The sequence below is a fragment of the Scleropages formosus genome, chromosome 7 (assembly GCF_900964775.1).
Source record: "Scleropages formosus chromosome 7, fSclFor1.1, whole genome shotgun sequence".
Taxonomy (NCBI): domain Eukaryota; kingdom Metazoa; phylum Chordata; class Actinopteri; order Osteoglossiformes; family Osteoglossidae; genus Scleropages; species Scleropages formosus.
The window spans coordinates 939,458-963,808 of record NC_041812.1 but is presented as its reverse complement, the minus strand read 5'-3'; the positions used below and the strand labels follow the sequence as shown (position 1 = coordinate 963,808).

At 49.5% G+C, this 24,351-nt stretch overlaps 3 protein-coding genes across 3 annotated transcripts; 1 reads left to right on the top strand and 2 right to left on the bottom strand.

Moving 5' to 3' along the window:
* The first annotated feature begins 371 nt into the window (after nt 1-371).
* On the top strand, nt 372-6,311 carry LOC108930086 (proteasome activator complex subunit 1-like). Its single transcript, XM_018745140.2, has 11 exons — nt 372-445; nt 634-666; nt 749-811; nt 1,286-1,387; nt 2,201-2,258; nt 3,371-3,468; nt 3,555-3,623; nt 4,435-4,502; nt 4,703-4,757; nt 4,966-5,052; nt 6,014-6,311. The coding sequence occupies exons 1-11, from the start codon at nt 401-403 to the stop codon at nt 6,092-6,094; spliced, it is 759 nt and encodes a 252-aa protein (XP_018600656.1). The 5' UTR covers nt 372-400; the 3' UTR covers nt 6,095-6,311.
* Nucleotides 6,312-6,397: 86 nt separating this feature from the next.
* Nucleotides 6,398-9,118, bottom strand: fitm1 (fat storage inducing transmembrane protein 1). The gene is made up of 3 exons (XM_029253524.1): nt 8,725-9,118; nt 8,148-8,449; nt 6,398-8,034 (listed from the first exon to the last, which is right to left on the bottom strand). The coding sequence occupies exons 2-3, from the start codon at nt 8,321-8,323 to the stop codon at nt 7,338-7,340; spliced, it is 873 nt and encodes a 290-aa protein (XP_029109357.1). The 5' UTR covers nt 8,324-8,449; nt 8,725-9,118; the 3' UTR covers nt 6,398-7,337.
* A 2,548-nt stretch (nt 9,119-11,666) lies between these two features.
* Nucleotides 11,667-23,079, bottom strand: dcaf11 (ddb1 and cul4 associated factor 11). Its single transcript, XM_018745158.2, has 15 exons — nt 22,822-23,079; nt 20,890-21,091; nt 18,204-18,331; nt 17,896-18,014; nt 17,750-17,814; nt 17,074-17,174; nt 16,825-16,971; nt 15,948-16,002; nt 15,602-15,670; nt 15,268-15,325; nt 14,626-14,811; nt 14,204-14,357; nt 13,597-13,749; nt 12,483-12,589; nt 11,667-12,310 (listed from the first exon to the last, which is right to left on the bottom strand). The coding sequence occupies exons 2-15, from the start codon at nt 21,078-21,080 to the stop codon at nt 12,206-12,208; spliced, it is 1,638 nt and encodes a 545-aa protein (XP_018600674.1). The 5' UTR covers nt 21,081-21,091; nt 22,822-23,079; the 3' UTR covers nt 11,667-12,205.
* Nucleotides 23,080-24,351: the final 1,272 nt, after the last annotated feature.

Below are 24,351 nucleotides of genomic sequence, written 5' to 3'. Positions count from 1 at the left end.
ACTCGAGTGACAGCTCAGCTCTGAATGAACTCGAACTGATTCTATTAATGAACTATTTTAAGTGAAAAACGTCGCTTTTGACGACAAGTCACCTGTGCCCTTACTCTTCTTGGGCCATAAAAAAGCCCTTTTATGAAAAGTACGAGGTAAAGAAGAAGCGAAAAGCGCAGCGAAGTTTCACTCGCGGCTCGAACTACAAGTCCCGAAGTGCTTTGCGACTTTCCGCCTCACTCCGCGCGCGCGTGCCGTTTTACTTTCGTTTTCGGTTTGTGCTCTGAGCGCTGCCAAGGAGCCCGTTACTTTCCCCACACGCTATTTACTCGTTGCCAAGAGAGTGACAGAAACCTCGCAAAGCTTCTTTTCCGCCAGTCGATCGTCAAAGTGCAAGTCAAGCGGCGCCATGTCTTCCCTGGAGTTGGCCCTGGCCCTGGGTGCGAGAAAACAGGTGAACTTAGTCTTAGTTCCGTCCGTCTCTCAGTTAGGCGTGATTCTGCACGACTCTCGAAAACAGTCAGTGGGCTTCCTGCGTGATGATGTTCATCACAAACCTCTCAGAAACGTCACGTCGCACAGAAAAGTTGTGAATGTTGTGCTTTCGCGTCACCGGCTTGTCTTCCGTTTTCTACCTTTCAGGTGGACAACTTCTGCAAGCACCTTGCCAATGAGGTACTTACCAGTATTAGTTATAGGAGTTGTTACCGTGCTAAGGAGAGGGTTTATGGATTCATTCTTTGTGTTCCTCTCCCAGGCAGAGTGTCTGGTGTCCACATTTTTCCCTCAGAAGATTGAGGAGATGGAGAAGGTCCTCCAGGTAGGGAGGTGGGAATGGCAGGGCAAGTACACACAGGTAAACTCAGGTACACACATGGCTGGCAGCCAACGTTGTGGTGCAACTCAGTCGTCACGTTGCTGCTGGAACACGGTGTGCTCGGCTACGCGGAAGACGTGACTCGTGTCATGCAGTAGGAGAAAAGTCAATGCAGAGTGTAAGCGTCACCAGGCGGTGGGAACGTGATCATTTCCCAGGAAGCCTAATGTGTAGAGCTGCCCAAATGCAGCCTGGAGTCTCATCAACGCCGGTAGCGTCACCTGTGCGAGGGTGTCTGCCTTTGAAGGACCAGAAACGCCCAAAGGCCCCGGGGACGATGGGACCCGGTGCCCCATAACGTGACCGATAAACATCCCACCTGTGTGGCTAATAACTCTACTGAGCACCGATGTAGGTTGGATGTCTTTCTGAAGGTCTCTGCTAGTAACGACGTCTCCTCCTTTGCATGGTCCGAAGACCTCCTTTAGCTTGGAGGACCTGACCTTGCTGAAGGCGCCCTTGGACATTCCTGTACCTGATCCGGCCAAGGAGGAGCTGAAGAGGAAAAACAAGGAGGAGGTATTTGCTCCCCCCTGCTTAACGTTCCAGCCTTTCTCCTCTGGCCTGCTGTCCTCCATGAGGTCCAGGTGGCCTGTTTTTTAATTTCGTACACCTGCATAATTATCTCGTCACATATTCTTCTGTCTCAGGTTCACCACTGCTCTGCTGTTTTTACCCTGTTAATTGTAAATTAGGCCTTGAGACAACAGTAATTGAAAAAGTAACTGTAAACGTTACCAGCTGACATTGTGGCGAATTACTTTGCTCCGTGACACTGAGAAATTGAGCTGACATATTTACAGTGTTTTACTGTAGGTACCTCGTTGCGTTTACGGTGGTGAGGGAACGCTTGTCCAGAGGGAGGAAAAAAACACTGTTGGACTTTTACTTATCACAAGAATAAACTTTACAGTGTTTTTATCTTACGGTGGTGCGGTGGCGCAGCGGGTTTGACCGGGTCCTGCTTTCTGGTGGGTCTGAAGTTCGAGTCCTGCTTGGGGCGCCTTGTGATGGACTGGTGTCCCGTCCTGGGTGTGTCCCCTCCCCCTACAGCCTTGTGCCCTGTGTTGCCGGGTTAGGCTCCGGTTTGCCACGACCCCGTTTGGGATAATTTGTGTGTGTGTGTGTGTGTGTGTGTGTGTGTATCTTTATCTTTTGTTTACCAGCCTTACGTGGATGAAGAAGTTTTCTGTGAAAGAGGGAAGGCCTCCTGTTTGCACACACTGCAGTCCCAATGACTTCCTCACCATCTTTCTTTCTTCTCGCTCTTCTACGATAATTATACCCTGCAAGTCGCGCTTCTGTCTCCTCCTTCTCCCGCTCTTTCTGCAGGAAGCAGCAAAGAAAGGAAAGAAAGACAAAGAAAAGGAGGACGACGAAGACGATGAAGGTTCAACATTTCAATTCCTCTTCATCTAGAGAGACCCCCGGTTCTGTCAAACCCCCATTTCTTACTGGCAACATGTTTCTGTTATTGATTATTTTTATATAAAAGTGTCTTGTAGTTTTGCAGTGATTCTGTGATATTCTAAGGGTCACTTGCAGCGATAACCTCCAGTGCTGGTTGCCCACCTGTGCGCTGGGGTTATCGCTGCAAATTGTTAATTATTGTTAAAAAAAAAAGTGTTTTCTAGTTGAATTTATTATAAATAAATATAAATTTATTATTATAGCTCTGATAGTCAAAGTCAAACATATGCACGGGGTTTGAACTTGACCGAGATCAAAACACTTTCGTCAAAAAATGATGTCTTCCAGGAGAGATTTGCTATTAATAATCTCTCACCATGTGCGGATACCGTGGCTCCGGACGTGAAATTGAAACGCAACACGATTCTCACGTCGACTTGTAGATTCACATCATGGAGGCGAAACCGATTCTTCCATTTGTAGGACAATAACGCTTCGCTTGAGTCCAGCTGCTCACGCTTTTTTTTACGAAAATGCCCCCCTACGGCCGTCGCCCGGCGCTTGGCTGTCGGTGACCTAGGCAGTGCCGAGTCCCAGAGGAAGAGCAGCTGGTGGCACGTTAGTTAGAGCTGCTTTGTGTGGCTCCAAAGGTTACGGGTTCAAATCCCAGCTCTAGTACCCTTGAGCAAGGTATTTACCCTAAATTGCTCCAGTAAAATCACTATGCTGTATGAATGGGTAAATAAATGTAAGTCACCTACCACGGTAACTAAAGGAGAAAGCGTTGGCTCAACGAACGAACAAACGTTCGAGCGATTTTTCTGCACGCCCGACCTCGCCCTCCAGAGGGTGCTGTCTTCAACGACCGTTTCCGTCCGCGGAGCAGCTTCGCGACAGAAATAGCTCCGCTTCACATTGTGTCTCTGAAATGAATGCCTGTGTGGGGTCCTCAGCTTATTCGGCGAAATTACACCCTTTTGTCCCTGACTATTTTTGGTCATTCGCTTCCCCTACATTAACGCCGCCGCCGCCTCATTTTCCTGTGTTTTTGTCGCTCACGTCACGTAGTTCAACCGGTTTGTTTGTCACCAGGCCCACCTTGTGGCCCGGTCGCCAGCAACGACAAAGTGGAGCATCTGATCAAGCTCGTCAAACCAGACCTCCAGACGCTCAAGGAGAAGCTCAATGCTGTGAGTCGGGACCTTTAACGCGCGTCCGAGCGTGATCCTCCCGCTCGCTCCGTTCTTACCGCACTGTCTCTGTCTCGCGCTGTCAGGTTTCCATGTGGGTGCAGCTGCAGATTCCGAAGATTGAAGACGGGAATAACTTTGGAGTGGCCGTCCAAGTCAGTCTCGGCTCCTCTAACCGAGCGTTTCGGGTTCTTCGCGTCGCCGTCGCCGCGCCTGTCGCACGTTCGGTCGTTACCTCTGCTACGGCGTCTCTCGGCAGAGCAGCGGACGGAAATGTTCCTTTTACCAGCTAGAGTTCCATAACACGGTGAAATGTAATCCGGGAAGTTAAAAGCGTATCGTGAAACCGAGCAGAAAGTCGCCGAAATGAACCGAGAGCTCATGTAATAATGGGGCGGCGGGTGCCGTAGCGGTCGGGGACCCTGCCTCGAACGCTCAGTGTTACTGTACTACGCTTGAACAAGGTACTTGTCCTAAACCGAGTAAAAAGAGTCCCGGTTGTGATAAACGGGCCATTAATTGTAAGTCGCTTGGTGTACAAAGGTGACATTTTAAGTGACCTTGGTCAAGGGCGTGAGATAAAAGGAGAATAATAAAAACCCGAACGTTGTTCAAGCGCCGCAGAAATATGTAAGCGTGCAGCAGAGACGCAAGGCCTCAAAGCGGGACGATCGATGTAAAATCGAAGCGCGGCGCGGCAGGCGTGAGAAAGAGCCCTTGGCGCGGAGACGGCTATCGAGTGACAGGAAGGGCTCTTTTCCCGAAAGCGACAGAACGATTTCACGGAAATGCGCGTCCGTCACTAGTACCGGTCGCAGCAAGAGCGAGCGTTGAAATGAAGGATGAACGACGACGACGACGACGACAGCAGCGGCGAAAAAAGCCAAAGCTGTGACCTTGGCTCCTTGCGAGCGCTGTGTTTGATAATAGATCATGTGTGTATAATTTCCCAGCTCTGTGTTACAGGAAAAAGTGTTCGAGTTCCTCACCAACACTCGTACCAAGATAGAAGGATTCCAGGCGCAGATCACCAAGTAAGAGCCACTCTACCCGTTTGCTTCGTCGCGCTTAGATCGAAACGCCGCGAAGGGTTACTGCCTCGGCGGGATTTTGCGAAAAAAAGTGCGAAGCGACGACGAGTTCGCCGCGTACGCGTATCGTGCCGAAAGTGTGTAAGTTGTCGTTATTTTGTTTGTTATTCAGTTTCAGTAACACATTTCTGTTGGATTACAAGGTACTACAGTGAGCGAGGAGACGCTGTAGCCAAGGCCTGTAAACAGCCACATGTGGTGAGTGCGTCTTGGCATTTATCGTCATTGGTGCGGGGGCGAGCTTCCCACCGCCTCGGAGCGCGCCAGGACGAGTGTGAATGGAAACATTTCCAACATGGTTATTTATATAAGAGCTTCGGGGCTTCCAGCTTGAACTGAGAGCGCGCGTGTGTGTGTGCGTGTGTGCGTGTGTGCGCGCACTCACCGTTTGACGTGTCTGTTTCAGGGAGATTATCGGCAGCTGGTGCACGAGTTGGACCAGCACCAGTACCGCGAGCTGCGCTTTATGGCTCTGGAGATCCGCAACACTTACGTGAGTCGACGGCGGTCGTCGCTCAGCTCGCGCGGCTCTTCGCTTCGCCGTCCGGTCACCGCGCTGAAATGCGGTAGCGAAGCGCTCGGAACTCGGCGGACGCGTATAATTATACCCTCAGTTACATGTTTGTGCCACAGATGTGCTTCTTCAGTTCTTCAATTCAGAGCAGAGGCAAAGTGGCACAACAGAATTGAAGAACCCCGCTGAATTGAATACTGCTGTAGCTGCCGGTCGAGCACGTGGACTCGTAACCCGAAGGCTGTCGGATCGTCTCTGCCGCCGCTTTACCCCCCGATGGAAGTACTTACCCCGGCCGAATTGCTCCAGTAAAAGCACCCGGCTGCCCGCGGGCACCCGTGGGTAAAACAGCGTAACTCTTGCTGGGTAAATGACATGCTGAGCAAACGATACGGACGTCGACCAGGAGTCTCGCTGCTTCCGGTCACAATAGTCCCGGATTTCCCTCCTGTGCGTTTTGCGCTTCGTGAGTCCGTTATTAAAGTAGCCGAAAGGTAACCGCTGCACCGGTGACCCAGAGGACCCGGAGTCCACGTGGGAAACGACAGGGTGCGAAGCGGGGTGAACCTCGGACGGGACGCCATTGGCGGCGGACACACGGGGTATCGGCGCTCGCATCAGCTCACTGGGGGCAATTTAGAGGCGTCGACTCACCCGAAACGCACGGAGGAGCCGCTCTCGAAAAGGGGGAGGCCGTGTAAACGCCACCGAGAGCGGGATTCGAACCCGTAACCCAGGAGCTGTAGGTCACCGGCGTTACATACAGCACCGCCATGTTTGTATTACGTTTCGATGCCATTTCAGTGGAAAAACAAAGAAAGGAAAGCGAAGAACCACTTGAGAGAGAGAAAGAGAGAGAGAGATAGAGAGAGCACAGGCCACATGCAACAGCTCATATTATTTTTCTTATTCTTAGTGTTCTTGCTGTCCTCAATTTCAGGCTGTTTTGCACGACATCATCGGCAAGAACTACGACAAGATCACGAAACCCAGAGGAGACAGCAAGGCCCTCATCTACTGAGGTTCGCGTCCACGTCCGGCAAGAGGGAAGAAGCACGCGGAGTACAGGACACAGTAACACTCCTTTACTGTACGTGTAAAAGCGCCCTCCGGGACGACGCGCTCCAGCACAGCACACTTCCGCACAGCACACTTCCGCAGACCCCCACCTGTCAGCAACATGCTCTGGAAGCCTCGCTCTTTCACTGACTACTGCAAATAAAGAAGCGATAAGTGAATAAAAGTAATATTGCTTTTTAGTGTTTGAACGTGCTTTCACCAAAGAGCGTGTGTGTGTGTGTGTGTGTGTGTGTGTGTGTGTGTGTGTGTGTGTGTGTATGTGTGTGTGTGTGTGTGTGTGTGCGCGTGTGTGTGCGCGTGCGTGCGTGTTCTGCTGCACTGACTATGGTAAGTGGCACTGGATGCCATTATTTCTAACGAGTGTTTTACGGTGACGCAGTAAAAGTGTTGGACAGATGAAGAGATCTTTGAAAACTTTCCGTCACTTTTTCAAGACGGCTTTTAAAAAAAAAGACCTCAAACTCACTGAGCTGGAAGTAGAAACACGGCAGGAAAATGGACCTTAATGCCCAGAGTAACTGAAACGTTTGCGAGCTGGAGGAAGCGCAGCGCTGCGGTGAACCCCGAAGCCGGTCGCTGGCGGCACCACGGGGCACCGGCGTCGTTCCACACTCGTACGTGAAATTCCATCGGTATGGAGGGAGAAACGGGACGTTAACCGTGCGCGTCACGTTTTTTTGTTTGTTTTAAACGTGTTTTCAATTGAGCGATTGCACAAAGAGCAGCCAATTTACCCCGTTAACCCGAGTCTCCGCCCGGCAACGGAGCTCTTTGGCTCTCCGGAACCGGCCGCCCGAAGAACTTCTCCTCCGTCCCCTCGCCGGAGCGACGTCGTGAGTTGCGGCTGTAGGCGTCTAGCGCCGCTCGCGCCGGAACGCACGCTGACCCCGTTTCTCCGTTCGGAGCTGCTGCCCCGACAAGGAGGAGACGTGCAGCACCCGTTTGCTCCGGCGCCTTTTTCCTGGAGGACGGAGAGCAGGAAACCCAGCGCCGAGCTGAGCGCCGCAGAGCGAAGTGGACGGAATTACTGCTACCGCTCGTGGGTGGAAGGGCTTCGCCCTCAGAAGCAGCCCTTTCGCTGTGATTTTGTTCACGCTTCCCTCACGCCGCGCCGCACGCGCACCCAACCGACACCGCGTTCGGTTCCTCTGGACTCTCGCCGTCCTTCCCTCCGCTCGTCCTCCCTAATTGTGCGCTCCGCCGCGCGCGTCCGCATTGCGGCCGTCCTTCCGCCGCTGCGCGGTCAGCAACCCCGCTCCTGGACGCCCGGGGCAGAACCAGCCGGGGCCCATGCGGTACCAGCCCTGGTAGAGCCCCCTCCAGCTCAGGCAGCCCAGAGCGCCTCCGAGCAGCTGAGTGGGGAACTGCGGGAAGTGGGCCAGGAGGCAGAGCAGCAGGAAGATCCAGAGGCCCAGCAGCAGCACGCAGAAGAGGAAGAGGAGGCGCAGCGGGGCGCCCGAGGGGCCGCCCAGGGCCAGGTAGGGCCCGAAGACGGCCGTTTCTTCGGCCAGCAGCAGGCAGCACATGCAGAGCAGGAAGGTGTCTTCGGAGACCTCGTAGCCGCGCCACAGCATCCCGGCGCCCAGGCAGCTGGCCTTGGTCTCGCCCTCGCGGAGCAGGAGCAGGGGCTGCGCGGCCTCGCTCGCGCCCTGCGCAGGGTGGCGCTCCGGGGCGGCGCTCAGGGGCTCGTAGCAGCTCCCGGTGGCGTTCTCCAGCAGGGCCATGGCTCGGCGGAAGCCGACCCACAGCGCGCCCGCCACCGCCAGCCGGGAGAGGTGGCGCAGCGAGAGGGTGACGGAGCGCCGCACGGAAAAGGACAGGAGGAACACGAAGGAACCGGCGAAGACGCAGGTCCAGCCCCAGCCGGAGCGCAGGAACATCCTGACGGGGGGCGGTTGGGTCAGAGGTTAACGCCGGGCACCGCGCCGCACCGCACCGCCCTGCCGCGACCCGTTTCACCCGTTCCGCTCGAAGAGGGAGAGGGGCAGCCTCACCTGTACAGGAAGTGACTCTTTCTGGCGAACACGCTGTACTGCGAGACCCACAGGCTCAGCGCGGGGCCGAAGACGACCAGGCCGGACAGCAGAAGGTGGAAGTGGCGTCGGAAGGTGGCGTTGCCGAGGAGCCGGGCCGCGAGGTCCGTCACCGCCACCAGGACCGAGCTGAGCATCGTCTGCGTGCGGAGGTGACGCGTCCGGTGGCCCCCAGGGAAGCACGGCAGCTGCGCTCCTTCCTGAGCCCCTCAGCGGGGCGCCGCACGCCGGGACAGCTGTCCTCGAGCCCCGACTCCGCTAATCTGATGATGCAGCAATATGCAGTTAATGAGCCCTCGCGATCCGCGGCAGAAATTCCTCCTGTTCGCGACCCGACGCTCAGCGGCTCCTCTGCCTCAAGAACGTATTTATCGCGGTAATTCACGGTGAACCTCCTCTTTATTCAATTACTCTGTAATCCCGTGGTGACAATCCAGCGACCGCTGAGCTTGGCAGCGTATTGTTTATGGAACCCAGAGGTCTGGTAACCTGATAATCTTAAGCCAAGCGGCCCCCTCCCTCCGACCCCGTGTCTTACCGAAGCGGTCGGGTTCGATCGCTGCGCCGCCGCTCCCGTGCCCTTCTCGCCGCAGTTGCGCGCGGTCGGCTCACGCGTACGGTATTCCCATCCCCGGGTCGCTGGTCGTGTCCTTCGAGCTCTTGTCCAAATGTCCGTTTTAACAGATTGACCTCCTTCCCGGTCCCCTGACCCGCCCCCCTTTGTTGTCCTCGGTCACCTTCTCCCGCTTTGCTCTCGGTTTACACGGCCGCCCTTCTCGTTGTATCGCCGACAAAGGAAGAGTAAATCCGTGGCGGTCGCGTTCCTCACTACTCCATCGTTTTCTTGCTCCCTCTCGCACGCGCGTCTCTCAAACTGCTCCGAGGTTAAAGAAGACCAGCGCGTCCCCGTCGCTGGGCCTCGGCCCCGGCCCCGCCCCCGCTCCCTTCATGGCGAGTTACGGAAAAAGACATGTTCTCACCAAGTGTTTCTCCCGCCGCTGGTGTCACGTTGCCCCCCTTTTTAAAAGGGCGGACGTGAGCGGGGTGGGGGGGACGCGTGACGTGAACGCGCGGCCGTGTCCGGCGTGTCGCGGGGGGACGGTGGAAGACGGCCACGCCGAGGTCAGGCGTGACAATTGTCGAGCGCGCGGCAGCGGCCTCCGCGTTCGGCAAAGTGCTGCCGAGGTTCAGTGAAGAATTCGGGGCCCTTTTCCGCTGCGCCGGGGTCTTACGCACTCGAGCGAGAGCCTCGCCTCCCTGCACCGCCCTTCTACTGGGGCATTAAGGTGTTATTGGGCACGGCCGCCCGTTACACTGGTGTTTTTCCCTTCCGTCGCTGGAAAGGCTGATGCCTTTCAGACGAGCCATTAACTCCTCCAGAAACGAGAGCTCCTCTCGCTCGGGGAGGAATGCAAAAACCCATTTACATAAATGCACCAGAAATGGGTTTGAGGCCCTGCGGAGGGAACGGAGGACGGACGCCCGACGGCCAGAGCTGCGGTCGCTCGGGGAGGGAACCGTTTCGTCCGCCGGCCCTCGAGAGCAGCTTTAGTTCCGAGCGAACGATCTACAGCACGTACGGCAACGCGCTCCAAGTTAGCGAGCGTGTTGCGTAAGGATCTGCAGAGCAGGCGTACAGTGTGAGGAACACGGCTATTTTTAGGCTGGCCGAATGAAGCTCGATACAGAGCGAAATTATTCCTTGTACTACGCTCCGCTCGGTGCGTTGTTGACCGAGCGCTAAATAAACACCTCTCCGTTCCTTTATTTTTAGCTGCAACCTCTCCATTCTTAGATTCAGCTGTCAGCGTCGAAGCCTGTCTCTGTCAGTCAAAGGGTGGGGTGTGGGGGAGGCTTTCCCGTCACCCCTCCCAGTTTACGCGGTTGCCTTCCGTCGCCACCACGACCGCGATGCTCGCCGAGCGACGAACGGCCGAACGGCTTTTTGGTGCCGTGTCCCCTTTAGCTTCCTCGCTGTCCGAGCCCAGCTTCGCTCTGCCACCGCGACGCTGGGCTCTAATTTTAGTTCACAACCCACATTCCTTTCACTCTGCTAACCGCCCCCGCTCTCGTCACCCTCCCCCCCCCGACTGGGGCACTACCCATGCGCTACAGTCATATAGACAATGGTTGCGTATCAGCCCTGCCTCCCTCTGCATGCCCCCCAAAGCAGCTCCTGTCTTCACAGACATGTCCACCTGCTGGGGGGGGGGTGTGTTCTCTGTTTAATAGATGCCTCGCAGGGACACTGGGCACTCGGACACGAACGGCAACACCAGCCCCGGCTAGAGATCCACAGCGATATGCAGCCGCAGACCCCCTGAGACCCCCACGGCGGCACTTCCAGCGTCTAACTATAGGGTGCGAGGAGCCATTTGTCCCGCCTGTGATTTACACGTAGAAAAGGTGCTTTCAGGCACCTGTTCGTTCTTGCGGCTCAATAAAGGACGGCGCAGGCTGATTGCCGAGGCCATTCGGATGGTGCGTTTTGAAGGAAGACGCAAACTAAAGCACCGCACTTACGTTCAAGGAGACGACGCGTTTTGACCCGCATGAGTCTTTCGTTCTACGCATAATATAGACACGACTCTTCCTCGACCCGTTTAAAGAAGGAAAGGTTTTGCCAACTTTTAAAAACTGTTTTAAAAGGTGTCCGCGTCATCGGGCACTTTGCCTGACATTTGAACGATATCTCGAAAAGGCTGAAGGTCACGCTCGTGTTTTTTGGCTTCGTTCCCATGAAGCGGAATAAAATTCCCCTCCTCGGCCAGTTAATTTTTTCTGATTCTTTGTCCTCTTATTGGGACAGCTGATAGCATAGCAGTTAGCGCTGCTGCCTTTGGACCCGCAGGTTGGAGTCCCACCTCCAGCTGTAGTACTCTGAAGTAAGGTACTTAACCTAAATTGCTACGCTGAAAGTTACCCAGCCGTATAAATGGGTAAATAACTGTAAACACCTTAATGTTGTAAGTCGCTTTGGAGAACAGCATCAGATAAATGCAAAAATAACTTTAATCTTGTATGCTGTCTCTGGTGTTTTACTTGCAAGACTTTCCTCGGATGCGTGTACAGTATGTGATTACTACTCATTTTTATGTCCTTATTCACAAGGCGGGTGAAACGGGAGTCTCACAGGTCCGGGCTGCTCAGTAGCTCTGGGGTTCCGAGTCCAGTTCAGGATGGGTGGAGCTGGTATAGTTAAACCCAGACACACAGCTAAGAAGGCACTGGCGAATCACTTCCGCTGCTCCCTTGCGTCGGAAACACACGCTAGCGGTCGAGTTCGGCTCATAGCGACTCGACGACATTCCATCCAGCCATGAGGTGTTGAATAAAGTAAATCAGAAGGCCTCTTGCAGCTGACTAATCATCATGTCTGTGATACACTTGGAAGCAAAGTACTTGGAAAAGAAAGTAAAATCTAACACAAAAGAAGCAAACAATGGTAAATTAAAGTGATTTTTATTACTGTAAAATTTGTGAAACAGACACTGATGGAAACACCGTAAGTCATGTACATTCACACTGATCCTCACCTCAAATCCCACTCAGCTTTAATACACAGACATACATTCAAATCTTTAAGCTAGATTTTTTTTTTTACATTTGTTTACAAAATATTTCTGCAAAAGATTACATGAAATGACTTTTTCACATTTCTTTTTGTTTTGCTCCTGTGCACATTTCCTGTAATGTTTGAACAACAATACTTCTCGTATTTCAACTATTTGGCCAATGCTTTAACACAAAGCAAAACAAAACATTGTGGAACAATTTGTATACTGATTCTTGAAACTATATACACTTTTCGGTATGTTTGTGAAGTGCTGCATAGTTGGGGACTCCTGCTCATGACTGGCGAGTTGTAAAGTCCCAGCCGTGTCCAACAATCCCTCGATTCAGCTAAAGAAAGTGATACCTGTTCAATATTTCCATTCCAGTGATGGCACCATGTATAATCAGTAGATTTGCAATTACAAACATTCACGCAACAGAAAGCCAATTGGGGAGGGTGGGGGTCACCACTTGTCCTCTTCCACCCTATCGTGCAGCCGCTCCCTGCCCCTCTCCTTGTCCAGCGGGTGAGTCTGTCTGTGCTCCCAGAGCCGCACCCCTCCATCCCACTGGAAAAAGAGAGGATGTGTCACCACCTATGGAGGGTACGGGGACTACTGGAGAGTGAACAGCACAGAGCGCAAGCAAAAATAGGTGGGTGACACAAACACACCCCCGGCACCCTGATGTGACAGACACAGAGTCGGCGGCCCACACACTCGAGGGCACGAGGACACTCACAGAGCTGCTGACAATGTTGTCCTGGTAAGGGTGCCAGCTGACATCTCTCACGCAGGCTTTGTGGTCGGACAGCCTTGAGACCACCTTGCCAGTCAGCACGTCATAAACTGGGGGAGCAGAACACGAGTTCACACATGGTACATGCTTAGGAGACCAAATTAACACACCGACAGACATTTACATAATTTCCACATGTCTAATCAAGGTTAAGCAGAGTATTTCAGGGATGGCGGATAGAGCAGCGGTCAGAGCTGCCACCACACACTACAAGGACATAGGTTCAAGTCCCACCTCCTGCTACTCTAACCCTGAATTGCTCTAATGACAAGAGCAATAATAACCCTGTTGTATAATCATGTATGGTGTAAATGTTCAAGCACCGTAACTTTATGATCATGCCCAGATAAGCCTTTACACAGTCACTACTCCTGTATTGTACGTAAATGTCTGCGTACTTTTTCAAAAAATTTTTTTTAAAAATTGTAGGAAGGTGATCAGGATTCGTCTAGCCTGAGTTTTGTGCACCTACTCGTGATGAACATCAGTGGATAAAGTGGAAAGAAAACTAGGTTTACTTAAGAATCACACATCTGCAACTGTCTCTTTCTCCTAATGTAATGTACAAACTGTACTTTCTCTGAGATGTACGTCACTTTGGAGAAAAGTGTCTGCTAAATGAATGAATGTGAATGTAAATCCTTGAAAACTTAAAATTGTCAGTTGTTTTGAACAAAAGTGTCCCCTAAATTAATATACTACTAATTTTTTGCTCTTAAAACTCTGCCCAATACAGCAGTTGGATATTATTCTGGAGCAATACAGGCTAACAGTAGGCAACAACAGTCTCTCTCCTGGGATGCGAACCAGCAACCTTCAGGTTATAGGCCTGTATCCTTAGCGACATGCTGCTCTGATGCAACAACAGTAGTTCCAACAGTCTACAACAACCTATTCACATAAATGACAGAGAATCCTTTACCCAAAAGCAACCTGTTCAAAGGAGAGCACATTAAATCACTGCAGGTACTGTATAAAGACACTGTTAAGAGACAGGTGCTACAGTGCTGCGCGCGTACACGCACACACAGAAACACACACACAAGAAGATACTCACTGACGACTTTGCCAGTGGAGCAGCCTGTGTAGATGAACCTCTGGCCTGTGCTGAACTCGGGGGAGAAGCGGCACCTGATGAGCGTGTGCAGAACACCATGACCGCGGTACGTCATCACTGAGGTATCTCCTGTCAGCTTGTGCCTCTTTAGAGCTGAGGGACACATGGACAAATGAGCTGGGCTCCACATCCAGTGCTCAACCACCATCTATCAACCTCTAGCCAGCTTGACCCCTTTAAGGTACAAGAGGCAGTAAAATTTCTTCAAAGACATGCACTAACCAAAGCGTAAACATCACGGCAGCTCTGTGTGTTCACTGGATGATTTGTGCACCACAACTTAGAGACAATGAAACCCTCTAGTCTGCAACACACACTATAAGGATTAACACTTTCTTTAAAAATATGTAAATTAAATGAGCTGCAAGAGAGGCCCGTGTTGCAACCACAAAGCAGATGGAAGAGAAGCAGTCTTGGGACAGATACCAGAGAGGTACATTTCTTTGAGCACAAAACCAGAACGACTGGAGAAGGTGCAGAGAAAAGGGATCCTGCCAACCCAAAACCCGCCAGGCTCTCCGGATGTCTCACTCCCCCCCGTTCACACCTCTCTGGGGCACTTGCTGCCAGCGGTAGTCCCAGTTCTGCTGGGTGACAGCCAGTCTGGAAGCAGCCAGGCCCTCCTTGGGGGAGAACTTCCTCACATCCCACAGCTTGATTGACTGGTCTTTGGAGTTGCTGATCAGATACCGTGCATCTCCCTGGAAATTGATTGAGTCACGGGAGGAACGTGTTCACCTCAGGTGCCAGATGCCACACAGTACAGCAAGCTGTGTTGTAAAGCACGTAGGCCAAACGTTAGATGACAAGAAGTGTGACCTGTGTGATAGGTCTTGAGACCTAAAGGCCAGTCTGAAGTTCTCCATTTCTGAAGTGCACCCAAAGACTGAAATCACAATGACGTCCCTGCTGCTCTAGGTCCGAAGTGGTGCCGCAGCATCGGGTGACATCGGGTGAGAGTGTACTTACTTTGCTGTGTATGAAAGTGATGCCGTCCCTGTGTCCTGCCAGCTGTCCCACCGGCTGGGGTCTGTCCTCTTGGAGCGTCCGCCTGTCCCACACTTTGCAAAGTGCATCATCGCTGCCCGAGAACAGGAGCTGGGATGAGCTGTCAGCGAACGCCACTGCGTTCACATCATCCTCATGCGCATCAATCTGGAAACAGAGACAGAAACAGTAGCTGTACATCAAACAGGCTCTTTGTCCCAGTGATGCGGTGACACAGACTGATCATAGAGGACGGAACTAAAATGACTTCAGTATTTTCATCCTTTTGAAGTTTTTTTAAACTACCTATATGAATATATTACAGACAAATTTGTGCGCAAGTCGAAAGAACAGAATTTTTCTTGGAGGATGAGTAATGAATAGAAAATTGGCATGTGCTACACCCAGAATAAAAGGAATGAAAATGTGCTCCAGTATTACACTTTATCACTTTATGCAGGAATAAGCATTCTCCCACTTTCTTCTCCAATTACCATGACATATATTAATTGCCAACACACATTAAATACTGCAACTGGCACAACAGAACGCCATGGCTGCAGTGGTGTGTGTGGGGGGGCATCTGAGCAGCCCAGATACAGCAGACGAGGGTGGGGGGCTGACCTTGAGCGTTCTCCTGTTCTGCTCACGGTCGAACACGTACAGGCAGCCGTCGTTCGCTCTGAGCAACCACAAGAGTGAGAGACACGTGCTGAATGCAAACGCTCTTTGTGGAAATCCGTCTCACTCGAGTGTCTCCGATTCGCCCCGAGAATGACGCGATGCAATGCAATGTGATGCAGTGCGATCCCTTTGGATAACACCGACCTCAGCGTCTGTGCCGCGGTCGCTGCCTTTCACTGCACGCCAACTTTGCATGTCTTCGCAAGTGACATCGAAAACTAATAGTTCCTGACTGATTGAGCATCAATCCACATGCAAAGCGAAACACACTCACCCTCCCAAGACTTCTTTCCCATCTGAGGATGCAGCAAGAGAGAAGACACAGAACCTCCTCTCATCCGGACTAAGAGGGGTCAGAGATAGAGAGAAGGAGAGAGTGGTGAGATGCGTTCCATGCCAAGACATCCCCAAAACATCCACAAAGCACATGCAGAAATGGTAAATAAATGGCTGAAAAGGAATTCATCAATAAACAGAACATTAAAGCTTATAAAGGACTTTGCATCATACTGTAGACTTTTAATGCACAAATATCAGTGATGTTACTGTTGCTGGAACCCGAAACCAAACGTAAAGTGATCCAGCCTTGGGTGCCACGATTGCCAGAGTCAGGCACTAACTTGAGGTCCAGAGCCGTGTGGGTCTCGTTGTCTCCAGTAAGACTGCAAACATGAACTAGCAGGGGAGAGAAAGGGGAAAGTCAGTAAATGAGAGGAGCACTGCTCTGCAGGCAACGCTAAGTTCGGGGCACATATCCTGCTCACCGCCCAGCATCAAGGGATAATCACACAAGACTCTGACATTAACCATCAAGACATTTACACTCAATGCATCAGCTCTAGGTTTTAGAAGACGCTTCTATGAAATGTTAATATCCAAAAAAACAAGAGGATCCATATAAAATATTTTAAGTGAACCACAAGTTGGACTTCAAAGTGAAACTGCAAGCAATAAAAACACAAAACCTGCATGAGCTCAATTCCAGAGACGTGGCGAAAAATCACTCCTACAATGAACCATTAACCCCCATGTTATCCCCCACTGGTCTAAATACGCTCATATAAGCAGAATTAGCTTAATGCCTCCTGCAATAAAAATCACTGTAGCCAAATCCAGCAGGTGCTTCCACAGTAACACACCGCAGCCAAATTACAGCTGCTGTGACCTGGCATATCGTGTTACTCCAATTTGATCATTGGGAACAGTCAGCAACGCTCCTTTTCCTGTCATCCACACCCTTTGAAACTCATCTCATTTCTAAATTCATTTCATCTCTCAAGTTTGTAATGAGGAAGAGCCATCACTTTACCACCCAATGGCTCAAGATGGCGGTTGAAAAAGCTACCAAGCCTGTGGTACCATCACATTACTTTTCACTTAAATTCAATCATTAACACCACAAAATTCACAGGGTGTTGCCACCAATCCCTTGGATAAATGAGCCCACTTCACAGGACCAAGCAAATCTTCGATATCCCCACCACCCTTCCATCTTACTGTAGTCAGACCAACTGGAGTAGAGCACGCAGCTCGAGTCGGGGGTGAAGCACACATCGAGCACGCTCCAGCCAACGTCACGCGCCTTCACTGTGCGCCTCAGTGCGAAGCGGCCCCTGCTGGTGTCGTACAGCCGGACGTTCTGATCTGTGGCAGAAGGGACCCGCGGACCGTGGTTGGACACAGGTCACAGCCCAAACAAGCCGATACACTTTCAAAAGCTGCCCCATCAATGAGAAATGTGCTCACCCTGGCAGGCCGACAGAAACATGTTGCCATCTTCACTGTAGACTCCACAGAAGGCCTTCTGATGGTACATCTCCTTATGGGCCACATGGTTGGGCAGGAAGCTGAGACGGGAAGAAGAGTTACAATCACAAAAGTGATTCCATGTACTGTAGGTGGATACAGTCAACATACCACTGTGGTAGTTGCATTTTACCAATAACCAGTAAAGAAAAAAAATCACCAAGAACTGATCTGGAGTATAAAACTATTGTTTCTGTTACAGAAAGAATAGGCGTGCATCAAACATCTCAAAAGAGGTACACCAAACAGGGCTGAGTGAAACATCCACTGGGCTGCAGCTGCAAGCATTTTGCCTGTTCCTCCTCCTCGATTCACGAGCCACTTGCTGTGCAACTTCTGGGAGAAAAGTCTAAGCAGAAACTCAAAGTGAAGAGCTCTGCTATTCCTACATCACATTTGTATTGTGCACAATGGAGGGAGGGAAGGAGAGAGAGAGAAAACTTCTCTTAGATGAAGTTTTCTTGTATTCAAGGAAAAAAATGGCTGTGGAGCACTTGCTCTAGGACCGTTCTCCAAGTGACACATAAGCGAGTGGAAGCACCCATAGCCTTGGGGAGCCATGTTTAGGAAAGCATCCCTAGAGAGGTGTGAATGTCCTGAGGTTTATGTAACTCACTGTGAGCGAATGCGACTGCATTCTCCGTGAGAAAAACTGGAGCCCAGGCAGCGCCCCTGTTCCCTCTGAAACGACACATTGGTACGAGATTGTCACACACAAGCGCACCCACACACACACTCAAAGATGAGCACTACCCTTCTCACCTCTCTCAGCATGTGGGCAAAGCTCTGCTTGCCTTTGGAGGCTGAGGAGGCCGTGGCCAGGAGGATCTGAGTTCGGATCTCGCTCCGATCCACATCCTGAGTGTCGGGTTGGGAGTCCACTGATGAGGGAGCGTGAAACATCAAAATGCATTTAAGCCATGCTGTCCCAGGCCCAGACGTGTGTATTGTGTGACAGCTACAAACATAGTCTGTTCCTTCATCTCATGACACCCAAAAACCTTCAGACACACACGGCGAAAAGACACATGCACATCTGTCACGCACAAAAAGTCACCCGACCGTGTTACCAGGGGGATTGTAGCGGTTTCCTAGACGACCTTCCCAGGCTCCGTCACTGTCATCGTCCGAGTCAGAATACGACTGGACGAGCTGAAGTCCTGTAGCCCCACCCCCATGGACCAGACGCACCTGGCCCCTCCAAACACAAAAGGGAAACAGCTTTTTAAGAAAAGTTCTTCAGAAGCAATAATTTACATGTTTGCATTACAAAAGTTAATTCAAAAGTTATTTCAAATGTTGTAAAATGTATTATTTAGAAAGAACACAAATTTCTATCACAGCAAAATAAGAATCCTTGGAGAACTACACAAATGAGCCTATCTGAGTGTTCCAGTAAACTCATCCATCACACAAAAGGGTTAATTGTTCCATGATGCCACCCAGTTCAATTCCTGTTGTGAGGAAACTGAATTATGATAATTTTTTACCAAAAAAAAAAAAAAGAGAGGTTCCTGGATGAAATACAACCTAAAATTAAGACCCTGTATTTTAATGCAAGACAATAACCTTGCCAGCATAAATAAATGGAATGAAATGTAAACTATCAGACACTTTTCTCCAAGGCAACTTCCAATGAACTCTATGCAGTGTTATCAGCCCACACACCTTATTCACTGCGGTGACTTATACTGCTAGATACACTACTTACAATGGGTCACTCCTCCATACATCAGAGAAACACACACACTCTCTCTGTCTCACACACACACTATGGGTGAACCTGAACAACATGTCTTTGGACTGTGGAAAGAAACCAGAGCACCCGGAGGAAACCCACGCTGACATGGGGAGGACATGCAGACTCTACACAGACTGAACGGGGATCGAACCCATGGCCTCTCGGACCACCTAGGCACTGTGAGACAGAAGCTATATTTATGAATATATTTTAAACAAAAATATTATTTCTTGCCTGACGTTTTCATTTATTCATAGTCTGGCTCATGGATGTTTACGATATAAAGGAATAAAAAATTTACAAGCTCACAGGCTTTATGAGGACACTGCATTTATAGGCACTGCATAGTGTTACTGTCAAATATTTGTCATTAAATGATCTTCACTGGACCTGAAGGTTAAGGCTTCTTAAGAAACTGGACTCTGAACGCTCTTTACATTATTTAAATTACTGCGCTTTAGAAATGGGTAAATAATTGTAAGCACCTCAACAATAAGACGTTACAGAAAAGCAACAGCTAAATGAATAATAATAGCACTGGATCTCCTATTTGAGTCATTATTTAAATTTACCTTAATTAGGCTTTGATTGGTTCGGATTCGCAGTGTGACAGACAGGAAGGAGGCAGTAAATAGTTGGTTTTGTAATGGAAGCATTCCTTAACGGAACAGGACTCCATCCACCACCTAACGCTGTGTGTACACTAACAATCATCGTTTCTAGGGTAATTTAGAGGTTAACGCACCAGGTCTTGCCAGAAAATAGCCAGAGTGACAGCAGTGAGGGACAAAAACATTTCGGGTTTGAGACACAAAGTGTTTATCTCTGTCCTTAACTAGCGGTGATCCCACATGTTGTGAACATAAAATGACTGCGCAACGGACAAATATACCGGTTTATTAAAATATCTGCTTCATAAGAAAGTTGTATACATTTGTATAATTAGGAAGAAAATGGGAGAGCACACAGAGCTTACCGAAATCGATTTTTTATTTTCATGACACGAGTGTTTCAGCGGAATGCCTTCATTAGCACGTTACATATGCTGTGACACACGGATACTTCAAAGATCATGTAACAGGTAATAGGCAGAAAATGACTATGAGCTGCTACTACCTAAAGGGAAACACTTCCTGCAGCAAAAGAGAAGTATGTACTACGTGCAGCAACACAAGGCAAAAGTAAAATGCCAAATGGTATTTGTAACGTGGAATGATGGAAGCAACACAAAGACGGCACGCGATGAGCACGTATGCAATTCTGTCAAAACAATCAGTAACAACAATGTAAATAAAAACTTACAGTGAAAAGGAAACGCTAAAAGAATGATACAAAAGGACAACTGGAAAGTGTACATTTTCAGACATATTTGAACACAGAGATCTAAATTTTGAAATAAAATGTCTCCACACACTCAGATAAAGAAGCAGTATTGCAGCATGTGTAATAAATAATAATGCTCATTTAAAAATACTGAAATAAAGGGCATAGAGGAAGACTAGACAAAAATGACACTGAAAAGTACTGTTAACTAATAAAACAGGCACAAACGTCACGGAACTGAAGAGTAAATTACAGAAAACAGCATGAAGACAGTCTCTTCATTCAGTCTGTTGGTCAGACACGTCAATACCGTGAAAATTAAAAACCAATGTTCATAGGCTTGCTGTGCTCTCCCATTCTCTTCCTATTTGTGTGTACACTGGGGGGATTTAAGCCCCCGAACATCTGTTCTTTACACTGAACTTGTCTTTGGATTATTTCTGTATAACAGTATTTTCACATGGATCTGCAGTAGTTTTAGTTGCATGGGACCCCATTATGTAAGGGATGAGAGTACAGGTACTCAGAGTACTGTACTGGTTTATTAATGCTGGAGTATAAAACTAATTATGTTAGTGGTGCATGGAAGTATAACTAAAGGTGGAAAATTAAAGCCATAACAAATACACTGGCAGGCCTTACGACTCTGAAGAGCAACGTGACCATGTAGTGAGTCACCATTTCACACTTACCTCCTAAGTAAGTACGCCAGCACTTGAGCTAAGTCCACGTCGTCTTCTGCTGAAGACTGGTAATCCTCCGCTTGCCTCTCAGCCTGCCTGCGGCCCTGCTGGTTGGTCGTCTGGTTGGGTCCTGATTCCGACTGATCTGGGTTGCCGCTGGTCTCCCGACCGGACATCCCAGAACTGGACCGAGAGCCCATAGACCAAAAGGCTGAAGGAGAAATCTGAACTCAGCCACAGCAGTTTCTTTCATGTACTTCGAACAGATGCAGCCTCCATACTTGTTATTCAGGAAGTGGTCTCAGTGGGTTTTAATTTCTCTTTGGCAAATTCAGGTATGTTACGGTACAACAAGCTTGTTTTTGGGGCTGTTTCTTCCATCATGGGCACGTGAGAGATGCCAGACATGTGTCAAATGTTGCTGTTGGAAGCACTCAGTCCAATCCTGAAACACGCTGTTAGTACTGCTCATCCTGCCCAATTTGTTGGTGCAACTCCACCCACTACCCCAGGAACCAGTCTGTCTAAAGAAAGTACATACGTGTTACGGGGCTTATCATAGTAACTGTAGTGGTCTGGCTGAAAAGAATCCCATTCTTTTTTAACTTACAAGTACAGAAAGAGAGACTAGGCCAGCAGTAGTGTAGCGGTTAAGAATCTGGACTTGTAACCTGAATGCTGCTGGTTTACTGCCCATTGCTGCTGCAATGAAATTAAAATATCCAGCGGTATGATGTCTAAGTTTTTCTACACACATTTTTCAGCTCAGAAATTACCTGCAGCCAAATAAACTGCAATACACTCATTTAAACAGAAATTTTGTATTGGGTATTAGTCAATCTGTGTGATGTGTAGAGTGTGTAGGGTTAAAAAAAAAAAGGGGGGGGAGTCTGGAGCTAAAGATGAGCGCACTCTCGTTTGGCTCTCTGAATGGTTCTTGGTATTTTCTTATTTACAGTAGGTCAACAACAACCTCTGCTAGCCTAGGGACTCGAAAATGCAGGTGTGTGCACGAGCTCATCACAGGGAGGGGCTGGGGGGGGGGGTGTAACGTTGCTGTAAACAGCGTTGTTTCACTAAGTCCAGTACCGCCATTTTTACACTGCATTCATTCAGTTAGTGGACACATCCCTCCAAAGAAACTTACAACATAAAGGTACCACATGATTATGTAGCCACTTACACAGCTGGGTAATTTTACTGGAGGTAAATACCTCGATCAAGGGTAGCACAGCTGGAGGTGGGATTCGAACCTGCGACCTCTAACCCCTGCCGACTCTCGGTCCCAATTCCGTTTGTAGGAAGGGGAGCCGCTGCACCCTGAGCTGAGCAAGGTACTTACCCTAAGTTACTCCAGTAAAATGACCCAGCAGCAGCTGTGTAAAACAGATATGTTAACATTGAGAAAAGTGTCAGTAATGAATGAATGCGATGGACAGAAGTGCGACAACGAAACAACAACAACTTGTCCCTCTGACTGCACCGGACAGACAGGGCACCGGTCCGCGTGGTAACCGACGAGTGCGGACACACACGCACGCACGCACGGCACGGCACGGTCTCTCTCACACACAGAGTGAGTGACACACACGACACGCGCGGTGGTGGCAGCGCAGACGCACAGAGAGAGACGCGCACAGACACTCCGACTCAGACACACACACAGTGCAGAAACAGAGAGACGGTCTCTCTCACACACAGTGTGTCACATACACAGACAAACAGAGAGAGAGAGACACAGTGGCAGACACACACTGACAAACACACAGTCTCTCTTCAGACACACAGAGTGCAGAAAACAAAACAGACACAGAGAGGGGGGTGGCAGCAGTGCAGACTGAGATAGCGCGCGCACACACACACACAGACAGACACTGTGACAGACAGACACATCCAGCCAAACAAACGGAGTGTTGTGTCAGAAAGAAGAGCTCAGCTCACCGTGTTTGTTCGTCCTCCTCCTGCTCTGCGCGCTTCTGCCCTCGACCTCTCCGCCAAACGAACGAAGCACCAAACATACAAGACAGACTTCGTCCCGAGGAGAAAAATCTGAAGCTGAAGCTGCTGCTGAGCTTCTTTACGACACGGTCGCGGTTCCTGTCCACGAGCTGCTCCGCGAGACCGTACCCTTCTCAAGACACCCCCGCCTAGGCCGCGCGCCCGCTCCGCGACGCCATGTTGTTTACAGTGTCCGCGGAACGCCGCTCGCCGTCACGTGACCGCCGCCCTTCCTAAACGTGCGCGGCGTTGTTTTACTCCACGCTTGATGAAGGGCTTCGGACTCCGATTGGTGGAGTGGAGTCCCTTCACTTTTTCATCCAATGATTATCCTTCTAAAAATATATATACATAATCTGAGCTCTAGTTGAGATTTTTTTTTTTTTTTTCTGTGAAGGTGCTTAAGTTTGAGATGCTGGTAAACTGGCCTCATTTTTCCAAATAACTAAGGAAAGTAAAGTGAGGGTTTTGGCTGAGAGGAATTTACGCAGAGAAAATTTCTGGGTTCAGCTGCATTCACGTTTTGTAGCCAGAACAATGACGACTGAATTGAAATGATTTGAGTTGGGGTAAAATAGTTATGTATGATCAAGTATGTTCAAACACCTTACCAATTGATGACCCAACCCTCTGTGATACACTTCACAGGATTCTGTCGGCCCTCTGGTCCATTGCCTGATACAACAATTTGACCCTTAACCATCCAGTTGCTTATCGATTTTACACCTGTTTAGAGCTTTTACCTAAGGAATATGGACAACTGTACGTTGTGTAGGACTGACATCCCGTGCAGGGTTTACTTCCCTCAGCCTCACACCAAGTCCTTTCGGGATGGGCTCCGGGTCGGCGCTACTCAGGGCAAGCGGTCATTGAAACTGGATGGATGGATGAATATGGAAAATTCTGAACGGGGCAGCACTCTATCTGAGAGCAATAAATTATATTGCAGTTTTTCTTCAGTTAGTAAGATTGAAATAAAATGTGCAGTAACCACACATGGACCTTCAATCATATGCTGATTTCTACATCCTTTAATCTTATTATTTCTTTTTATGTTATTATACTGTTGTGCTCATAGCATATGTATTGAAGCTGAATTCCACTTAAAGCAGCTTTACCTGTTAGAGAGAAATTAAAGCTGCAGAGTCACACATTTGCAACTATGTCTCTTTCTCATAATGTAACGTACAAATTGTATTTGCTATGAGATGCATGTTGCTTTGGAGAAAAGCGTCTGATAAATGAATAAATGTAAATGCAAATTAAATTCAAAGCTCCTCTTTCACCAAAGCCTTTTAAAGCTTTGCTTTTGGAAGCATCTCCCTCTCTTACTCAGAACTGCTGAATCCATTTCAATATTCAAGAAGGGCCTCAAAACACATCTCTTTCTGACTCACTTCTCTTCTGATCCCCTATCTACTCCATACATTTACATTATGTAATTTGTCACAAATACCAGTGTTTCCTATCAAT